This window comes from Podarcis filfolensis (genome assembly GCF_964270895.1).
Source record: "Podarcis filfolensis genome assembly, chromosome: 13".
Classification (NCBI taxonomy): domain Eukaryota; kingdom Metazoa; phylum Chordata; class Lepidosauria; order Squamata; family Lacertidae; genus Podarcis; species Podarcis filfolensis.
In genome coordinates, this window is record NC_139615.1 from 4,990,544 (window position 1) to 5,000,450 (window position 9,907).

Here is a 9,907-nt window from a genome sequence, read left to right on the forward strand (position 1 = left end):
TGTTACGTTCGCTTCGGGATGTGAACGGGGCTCCAGAACAGATCCCGTTCGCATCCCGGGGTACCACTGTACACGATACTCCTGGTGGCCAGGGTGAGAACTTCAATACACAACACCCCTCCCCACCAAGATAAGGCATTAGTTACAATCACAGTGGTTCCATTACAGACCTGTTGGCTCTGTCAGCCACCTTTACTGTGGGCAGGAGGCAGAGAAAGGGTGGGGCTTGGAGGATCCAAGGGATGTGAAGGAAAAGAAGATAGGACGACATGCATGCTTAGTGTTGCCAAGTGAAACTCATATTGGCTGGGAAGTGGAGGGGAGGATGATTCTAGGGCTCCTGAACTGCTTCCTAGTGATAATCAGGAGGGGGGTGTTCTTCAGGGTCATTTCCCAGGTCTCCCTGGCCCTCTGGCAACTGGGGGAGCCTCTTTCCTCATGGACTCAACCCCTACTAGGGTTCTGTCCTGGGCATGGGACAGGATCTTAGCCTGAGTGGAGAATGTGCTAGATATAGATATGTCCAGGGATAAACAAGTCACATATTGCTAGTAAAAATTTAGGATCCAGGAGGTGAAGTCAGGTCAAGCAAAGGTCAGTCAACTCAGATGATAGATGCAGGTCTGATAAAACAGAGGCCAACATCCTTAAAGGCTAAGAAGCAAGGTGGTTAGCACCCTGGAGAGCTCCATGTGACACACACATGCTGGCTGTCAGACAAGGCAGGCTTGTGGACATTCATTCCAGGGAATCCCGACTGAGCCTTAACTAGGACTGCAACTTCCTCTGGGCAGCTAGGTGGGTGGAGCCTCTCCTCTTAAAGGAGCCCAGACTGCTTCTGAAGCCGCTGCCTCCAGCAGCGCGGTGGAGCTCTGGGTTCTGCTGCGGCCTCTGAGCTGGAACCCAGTGTGGGAAGGCAATTCATGGCCTCTTCCCTTGAGAACGGGCTCCATCTCCACCTGGCTTCTCCCAACAGGTGGAGACCATTGGCGACGCCTACATGGTTGCTTCCGGGCTGCCCAAGCGCAACGGCAACCGGCACGCAGGTGAGATCGCCAACATGTCGCTGGATATCCTCAGCGCTGTCGGCACCTTCAAGATGCGTCACATGCCAGACGTGCCAGTACGGATCCGCATCGGCCTGCACTCAGGTAGGCTGTCACGAAGGCAGGGCTGCTGCAATGGCCTCCAGCCACAGGGGCCCACCTGTACTTCGTGGCCCTATCCACTCTTACTTGGCTCTTCTGAAGGGAGCTCAACTGGGCAGGAGGGGAGAGGTGATGGGGAGAGCCATTAAGGTTGAAGAAACCTCTGAGCTCAAGGCTGATCTGTTTCCCACGGCAGGGCCTTGCGTGGCTGGTGTGGTGGGGCTGACGATGCCACGGTACTGTCTTTTCGGAGACACAGTCAACACTGCCTCACGGATGGAGTCCACAGGACTGCGTGAGTAGCCCATGGCCCAGATTGGGGGGCTGCAGGGGGAGGGGTTTCTGCTGGGGATGGAGTCTACCCAATTTGGATGAGCTTGGCTGACCATCTTGGGATGCCACTAATAATAATATTATATTTCTTACACCCTTCCCATCTGACTGGGTTGTCCCAGCCACTCTGGATGGCTTCCAACAAACATACAAATAAAAGGCAATAATAAAAAAAAAAGCCATCAAACTTTATGGCGATAGATTAGGGAACAAATGGAAATTCATGCTGTTATGTCTCTCGGAGGCACCCCCATCTCACCCCCAGCTGTTGTCTCTGCAGCTTATCGAATCCACGTCAACATCCGCACTGTTCAGATCCTACATGACCTCAAGGAGGGCTACAAGCTGGATCTCCGAGGCAAGACGGAGCTCAAGGTACCTGGGACAAGGGAGGGGCTGTCAGCATCGCCGTTGAGCCAGTGCCACTAACTGGACTCATCCACTTCAGCCCCGACTGGGCTGGGCGAGCTGGGTAGCACTTCCAGAGACCACCTTCTGCACAGGAACAGGTCAAAGTGCTGTGGACTCACAGCTTAGTGTTGTGAGCACCGGATTCACTCCAACAAGAAGACAGTCGTCGCACAGCAGAGTACAGCAGAGTATAACAGAGCATAAACGACTCGGAGAGCAGCTCTGTAGAATATCTTCTTTTATTCTATCTACAACTATAATACACAACTATGTACAGAGCTAAATGAGGTCTAAGCGAAAACGCTGAACTGCACTGAATGTCTGCAGCTGCTCTTAGCAGCAACCTTATCTATACACACAATCTCTCTCTAACACTCAGTCTCTCTCTCTCTCTTTGATGTGAGGCTGGAGCGGAATAAGTAGAGAGCAGAAACCGCCCCCTCCTCTCTGGAGAATCAGCAGAGAACATCAGCAGATTCTTGAATATGGGAGGGGTGAAATCTCCTCAGGGGCGTCTTCTGACTGCAAGGACCCTCCAATTCCTATCTCTGGTCAAAGCTCCACCCAGAGGATGCAGAACAGACCCGAATCCCTAGAATGGGGGAGGGGGGCGCCCTCTGGCAAGCAAAAGATACGCCCCCTTCATTTGCATGTGTGTCCATGGGTGATGGTTTCTCTGGCAGGGAAGCAAACAGAGCAGCCCCAGTGTGGGCAACACACCTGTGTGTGCTTTAGAACTGCTAGATCAGCAGTTCCCAAAATGTTTGGGGCCACTGCCTCCCCCACCCCGTTGCATAAAACCATCCCCATTGCCGCCTACCCTACCCTATAAAAAGCATTGTTCAGAATAGCCGTTTGCACAACCCACTAAGGAAGATAAGAGCACAATGGAATTCAAAACCGTAACCATCGATTGCACATTTATTCAAAATTGATTTACAACCAAGTAGTGTATTTAATTTGGCAAAATGGATTAACTTTTCCAGTGACAACCAGCTTTTCAAGATGATAGTCCTTTACACCTGCAGTGCCTCCTTTGTTTTATGAAATTAGTTAGCCCATCTAGCACTTAATAGAATTTATAGAATTTAGCACTGAATAAAATGTATGTGCTTTTGTAACCCCTGCATTTACCCTCTGTAATGGAACCTGTGTATCAATGCTCTAATGACTTTTGTACTATCTGGACTTCTCAGCCCTGACCCACCCTGTATATCTGAGTGCTGCTTGCATAGTGTAGCAACAGAATGTTTATGTGACAGGCTGTTCTTGCCTTGAGTCTTCCCCGGGGGGAAGCTATAGGAACGGTATGTTAAGGACTTTTTGGATGTCTGTTTGTCAAGAAGACAGACAGTAAGTGTGTGAAATGAACGGTCTAAGGCATCAAGAGACCGGGGCACCCAAGGTAATGGGTGAAAGAGGATAACGAAGAGAAGCAAAACAGCTTTAGCTCCCTGACCTTTCACGTATGCATTATATGAGCTAAAACCAGTATGTTTCTGAAAACCCCATGCAAGCTGTGTTAAAATGTGCCTCGGACACAGTTCTCCTAACTGGTGATCCTCTGAACTCCTGGTTTGGAAATGCTGTCGCTTATCTCTTAATAAACTGGGACGCTAAGCTTGTATATCTCTCTTGGCTGCATTTCTCTTTAATGTGTTATTCCCTCACCTGGGCATGAACCATTAAGAGGTGGTTTAGAAGTAAGTTCTTAGCCCACTGCTGCCCCCTTGCCTCTTAGCCCCCCCCCCAGGTAATCCCACTGCCCCCTCGCCCAAGGGGAGGTAGCACCTGCCTTGGGAACTGCTGTGTTGGCAAAACGCTTCTGGTGTCACCTGTTGCAAGGATTTTTTTGGGGGGCTGCTGCTCTTGGTGCTCAGGGAGTTCATTCGAAACATGTCCTCGCACCCGCATCAGCCTCTTTCTTTTTCTCCGCAGGGAAAAGGCACTGAAGAGACATTTTGGCTCACAGGTCGTGCGGGCTTTAACAAACCCATCCCCACGCCCCCTGACCTACAGCCAGGGTGAGTTCAGAGGACAAGGAACAGAACATCCGGCTTTGGGACAGAATAGGGTGGGCTCTGGGCTCTTGGGGGACATGGCCCCCTTCTCCACACGAACCCCCTGTTTCTCCTCTCTGCTTCCAGGGCGAGCAACCATGGAATAAGCATGCACGAGATTCCAGAAGACCGAAGGAAGAAGCTAGAGAAAGCACGCGGAGGGAATGCGTAGCCAGAGAGCAGCCATGTTAACATGAGCCCACTTGTGATGGAGGTGAGGCTGCGACAGAAGGGGGAGTGAAGCGTGTGCCCTTGGACTTGCATGCCCAGCCTCTGCCTCCAAGAGACTTGGAGCTCCTCTCCCATCCTTGCAAAATGTGATGTTCCCTGACTCCTCCTGTTACTTCAGGGGTGTGGAGAAAGGATAATAATAATAATAATTTATTATTTATACCCCGCCCATCTGGCTGGGTTTCCCCAGCCACTCTGGGTGGCTTCCAACAGAACACTAAAATACAAGAACCTATTAAACATTAAAAGCTTCCCTAAACAGGGCTGCCTTCAGATGTCTTCTAAAAGTTTGGTAGTTGTTTATCTCTTTGACATCTGATGGGAGGGCGTTCCACAGAGCGGGTGCCACTACCAAGAAGGCCCTCTGCCTGGTTCCCTGTAACTTGGCTTCTTGCAGGGAGGGAACCGCCAGAAGGCCCTTGGCGTTGGACCTCAGTGTCCAGGCAGAACAATGGGGGCGGAGATGCTCCTTCAGATATACTGGCCCTTTGAGGCTGTTTAGGGCTCCAACACTTTGAATTGTGCTCGGAAACGTACTGGGAGCCAGTGTAGGACTTTCAAGACGGGTGTTATATGGTCTCGGATTCTTGTGTCTTCTCTCTTCACTTCTAATGCTCCATCTCCAGCAAGTAGCTTTGAGCCACCTGCATTTTCTCTTTCCTCTGCCTGGTTTCTGGATTTGAAGATGTTAGGGACTGGGGGAGAAATTCAGGTTGGTTTGAATTTCTGGGTTAAGCTACCTAATTTGCCATGCAAGACCCTTCAGTGTTTATACTTCTCCACATTCTGCATCATGGATCTTCAACCAAAGAATGTGTAAAGAAATGCATGTATTGGGGTGTGTGTGTAAAGAATTGCATATATCAGCGAGTATCATTGCTTGAAAAAACATGTGTATTGGGCAGAATTGAGTACAAAAACATGTACAAGAAATGCGAGGACTTTAAAAAAAGAAGATGCAAACTGGTGTGGAAATGTGGTGGGAAAAGAACGGGAAAATGAGAAGCTGAGGAAAGCCAGATTTCTTCAGCGTAGGGTTTGCCGATCTGAAGGTCGGCGGTTCGAATCCCCATGCACAGTGTGAGCTCCCGTTGTTCGGTCCCAGCTCCTGCCCACCTAGCAGTTCAAAAGCACGCCAAGTGCAAGTAGATAAATAGGTACCACTCCTGTGGGAAGGTAAATGGCATTTCTGTGCACTGCTCTGGTTTGTCAGAAGCGGCTTAGTCCTGCTGGCCACATGACCCGGAAGCTGTACGCCGGCTTCCTTGGCCAGTAAAGCGAGATGAGTGCCGCAACCCCAGAGTTGTCCGCAACTAGACCTAACGGTCAGGGGTCCCTTTACCTTTACCTTTACCTTCCATTACAACAAGAGCTGTTGGGCTCTTGGGCTGTTGGGCTGTAGAACGGACTCCCTCGTAAGGAGGTGGGCTGTCTTTGGTTGGAGGTTTTTAAACAGAGGTTGGACAGCCTTCTACCAGGGATTCTTTAGCTGTGATTCCTGCATTGCTGGGACTTGGGCTAGATGGCCCTGGGATCGCAGTCCTATGATCCTGTGATTCCATATGCTGCAGCACAGGATAGTGCATCGTAGGACTTCCTACAGCCTACTTATTTCTCTCTCTGGCCATATAGATATGGCCTAGAGCACCCCATAGTGGAGTGGATTGCTCTGGGGCATTTCACACTTTTGATCAGCTGGATAGTTTGGTTGGTTTAGAGCATGTTCCTGACAATGCCCAGGTTGTGGGTTTGATCCCTGTAAAGGACAGCTTTATATTCCTGCACCGCAAGGGATTAGACTAGATGCTCCTCTATGCTTCTGTGGTCTTACCTAACTTTGTTTCTCCTGTTTATGCAGCTCAAACAGCAACAGAGACCTGTGGCCTGCACCTGCCGCCGCTTTCTAACCAACTCTGATGAGGCCTTTCACGCAGCCTGCGAGGCAGGTAGTCAGGAGCGACCTTTGGAAGGGGGATGAATCAGCAGTTGGTGCTCGAGGGACTCGCAGCCTCCTTCGCCCGCGGCCATCTTGGACTCACCCTTTCTTCACTCTTCTCTCTTCCTCTGCCACTCTTGCTGGCTCTGGTTCACAAAGGACCTTTGGCCAACCTAGAATTCACTCTCCAACCAAAAAGGAAAATGAAAAGTGACCAGCGTGCGGCGGGACTTCCGGCCAAATCCAAGAACGGCTGTGGATTCTTCTCTCTCGCCTCCATTGCCGCAGACTATAATGAAAGGATGGACGTCCATTCTGTTTTCGGAGCGGCTTTCTTCGGAGAAGATCAGGGTCGACGGGGGGGACTCTGTCATGGTTTCTTGTGGCCAGTGCAGGATGCTTGCGGGCAGTGATTCCATAGAGGACAGTCCTGGTGATCTGGTTAAATGGAGCCATGTTTGGGGCTAGAGGGAGCAGGCTTTGCTCCTGCCCCACCCTAAGCACTTGTGTCTGTAGATGCGGCAGTGACCCAGCAGGTAGCAGAGTGGCCTTGGCGCGGCGTAGATTCACTGCCCCTTCTCTTTTCGGAGAACAGGGGCAGGTTCCATGTGGAGATTAAACTGGGAGGGAGGAGGTTGAGGAGCCTTATCAGACAGGATGTGCCTGGAGATTCATCATGGCCCCATGTTTAAGCAAGCGAACCATCCTTTGGGAATTCAGCTCATATAGCTAACCACTAGATGACAGCGTTTCCTGATGGGAATACTTGCAGGACTTTCAGAATTGGCTTTTCTTCTTAAGGGGGTGGCCGCGTATTACAAACCCTTGAGCCCCAACGTTTCTTTAGAACCAGTAATAAAGAACAGTAAACAGATACTTTGGGACTGGGCTGTTTAGAGTGGAGAAGTGAGGAGTGTGTGGAGTATCTCGACAGTAGCCCCGAATCTCCCGGGTGAGAATATGGATCTCTCTGGGATGTCATTTAGTATTCAACATTAAGCCTCCAGCTGGACATTCTGCAGCCTGGCCAAGCAGTCAAGGAGATGAGGAAGGAATTGGGGCAAGTTTGAGGATGGGTTGGGGCTGCAAACATTTGTTCTGATATACAAACCTATTGCGAATAGTATTCTGCACCCTGGAAGTTTTCTTAATGGGATATCCCTTGAAACAGCCTATGTGTTACAAGTTATGTTTCAGAAAAGCATTGGAAATAAGTTTTCAAAAGAGTTTTTGGCTATAAATTTACACACCGCAGCAATTTTTCCTCAGAAATCCCAGGTGATACTTCGAAAACCTGGCTCATTTTCATCTTTGGATTCAAATAATTGGTTTCAAAGGGGTTGTTGGATCAATTCTGAATTTCAATTCTTTGTCTGAATTTCAAAAGTTTGCTCAATACGCAGAGCAAAACTATCTGCAGGCAAAACCGTTAGAGGACATGTCGTCCTGTGGTGAGATGGCACATGCAATTAAGCAGTATGTATATAAGATTATATTTCTTCAAAGGGATTTTTGTTATTTGTCACCAGGCAAAAAAAGATTTTCCTTAAAGGGGCAGGCAGTGGTAATCGATCACCATTTCCCCACTGGGCATGGATTGGCTGGCCTCAGAATTTGTCTATCATTTTAATAGACTGTGTACAAATTGTACTTTTTTCTTCATTCTTATTATCAGCATTGGGATATTTTATTTAATAATATATGTAAATGGTGTTTTTTTGCAGGGTACAGGGCAGCGGTAGCATCTGTGGGGGTGGGGGAGGCTAAGAATGTATGTGTACAATATATGCATCCTTGCGACATGGCAGAGGCGATCCTTATACGCTGTATCCTATGGGGATGCCCAGTAGGTGCTTTGCAGCTGGTCCATAAATGATTGTATGTGCGAACTCTGCAATTAAAGGGCCAGACTAGTGATCCTGAGGGGTGTGTTGGATTATTTGACCTGTCCAAGCGGGGCTTACACTGGAGTTGGGGTTCTGCCCTTAAACCAAGTTAGCACTGGCTCACCCCCAGTCCTCCCAAGGAGTCAGGATGTGTTCCTGAGCTGGCCCAACTGCACACAGGCAGACGCTAAATCAGGGGTCAGCAAACTTTTTCAGCAGGGGGCCGGTCCACTGTCCCCCAGACCTTGTGGGGGGCCGGACTGTATTTTGGGGGGGGGGAATGAATGAATTCCTATGCCCCACAAATAATCCAGAGCTGCATTTTAAATAAAAGGGCACATTCTACTCATGTAAAAAACACACTGATTCCTGGACCATCTGCTTGCCGGATTGAGAAGGCGATTGGGCCGGATCCAGCCCCCAGGCCTTAGTTTGCCTACCCATGATCATCATCATCATCATCATGGACTCTTAGAATTGTAGAGTTGGAAGGGAAACCGAGGGTCATCTATTCCAACCCCCCACAATGTGGGAATCTCAACTAAAGCATCCATGACAGATGGCCATCTCCTCCTTATCCGGGACACAGCACAGCCAGAGCAAGAAAAGGTGTATGCTGTATTCTGCTACAAAGCAACCAAAGGGCCAACCTGAACAAGACAGTGTCGAGTAGTGGTTAGCGCTGGACTAACTCAGCGATAAGGCTCCCTTGGTGAAGCTGGGCTAGTCATTCTCTGTCGGCCTGGCCTACCTTGCAAAGTTGTTGTTAGGGTAAAAGTGTGTTGAGGAGAAACCATGTATGCAGCTGCCATGAGGCCCTCGGAGGAAAAAGGGGGGGTGAAGGGTGGGATTCAATTAGGTTTCACTCACTGAAATAAATGCACACAGTTAATTCGGTTCAGCAAATCTGCTCTGAGGAAAACTTAGTTCAATACCACCCTAAATGTAATAATATTAGGAATGTTGGGGGTGTTAGATTCAGTTCACATTTATAGGCAAAACTACCTAATTCACACATTTTTGGGGGAGGAACACAAATCGAAATGCCATCTGTTGGAAGTTGTATTTCCCTGAATTTTGCAATGTGATTCCCTAGTCAAGCAAGATGTTACAAAAATACAACACAATCATGTGAAAATTGTATATGAGGCAAAATTTCACACAAAGAGGTTAAGGGTTAAACCATGCGCTAAATGGTTCCTTTGGAGAAGAATATTATTAGCTGCACTATTTTGCCTGCTTGGAAAACTTCACCAGCTGAGTTTCTGCCCGTTTCTGGGTAGCTGCAGGCCAGGCAGGAATCCACCCATCTCTGTTACAGATGAGGAGAGGCAGATCGGCAGTGGATCTTCACGATGACAGGCACAAGCAATATTTCTCAAGCACAGCTGGTTAATTCTAACAATGAAGAAACAAAACCACAAACGCACCTTCCGGTGTCTTGCAACGATGACTCCAGTTTTCTGGCGGTAGCCGAACAACAACATCTTTCCTCAAAAGTTGTTTTCGGTGTTGTTCTGCATCCACTTTGCTTCTTTTCTCCAGTGCCGGATTTATGCACAGTGGTACCTCAGGTTACATACGCTTCAGGTTACAGACTACGCTAACCCAGAAATAGTACCTTGGGTTAAGAACTTTGCTTCAGGATGAGAACAGAAATCGTGCTCCGGCGGCGCAGCAGCAGCAGTGGGAGGCCCCATTAGCTAAAGTGGTACCTCAGGTTAAGAACAGTTTCAGGTTAAGAATGGACCTCCAGAACGAATTAAGTTCTTAACCAGAGATACTACTGTACTCCTCCGCAGGTGTAGCAAAGGAATAATCATTTACATGCAAATCATAACACACACCAAAATTTATTAAATCTATCAAAAGAGCCGTTTACTTCAAGACCCCCCCCCAAAA

The 9,907-nt window shown here is 48.7% G+C and overlaps 1 protein-coding gene across 1 annotated transcript; it reads left to right on the forward strand.

Moving 5' to 3' along the window:
- The first annotated feature begins 980 nt into the window (after nucleotides 1-980).
- Nucleotides 981-8,036, forward strand: LOC310746989 (retinal guanylyl cyclase 1-like). Its single transcript, XM_083581275.1, has 6 exons — nucleotides 981-1,151; nucleotides 1,345-1,443; nucleotides 1,762-1,856; nucleotides 3,831-3,916; nucleotides 4,040-4,166; nucleotides 6,042-8,036. Exons 1-5 carry the CDS (start codon nucleotides 1,001-1,003, stop codon nucleotides 4,122-4,124), a joined length of 516 nt encoding a protein of 171 aa, XP_083437401.1. The 5' UTR covers nucleotides 981-1,000; the 3' UTR covers nucleotides 4,125-4,166; nucleotides 6,042-8,036.
- Nucleotides 8,037-9,907: the final 1,871 nt, after the last annotated feature.

What these genes read in the sequence shown, in the direction of transcription:
- LOC310746989 (XM_083581275.1), top strand. Translation starts at nt 1,001, where the DNA reads ATGGTTGCTTCCGGGCTGCCCAAGCGCAACGGCAACCGGCACGCAGGT. An exon ending in GATGGAGTCCACAGGACTGC is followed by an intron (nt 1,444 to 1,761) that starts GTGAGTAGCCCA and finishes TTGTCTCTGCAG; the next exon opens with CTTATCGAATCCACGTCAAC. An exon ending in GAGGCAAGACGGAGCTCAAG is followed by an intron (nt 1,857 to 3,830) that starts GTACCTGGGACA and finishes TTTTCTCCGCAG; the next exon opens with GGAAAAGGCACTGAAGAGAC.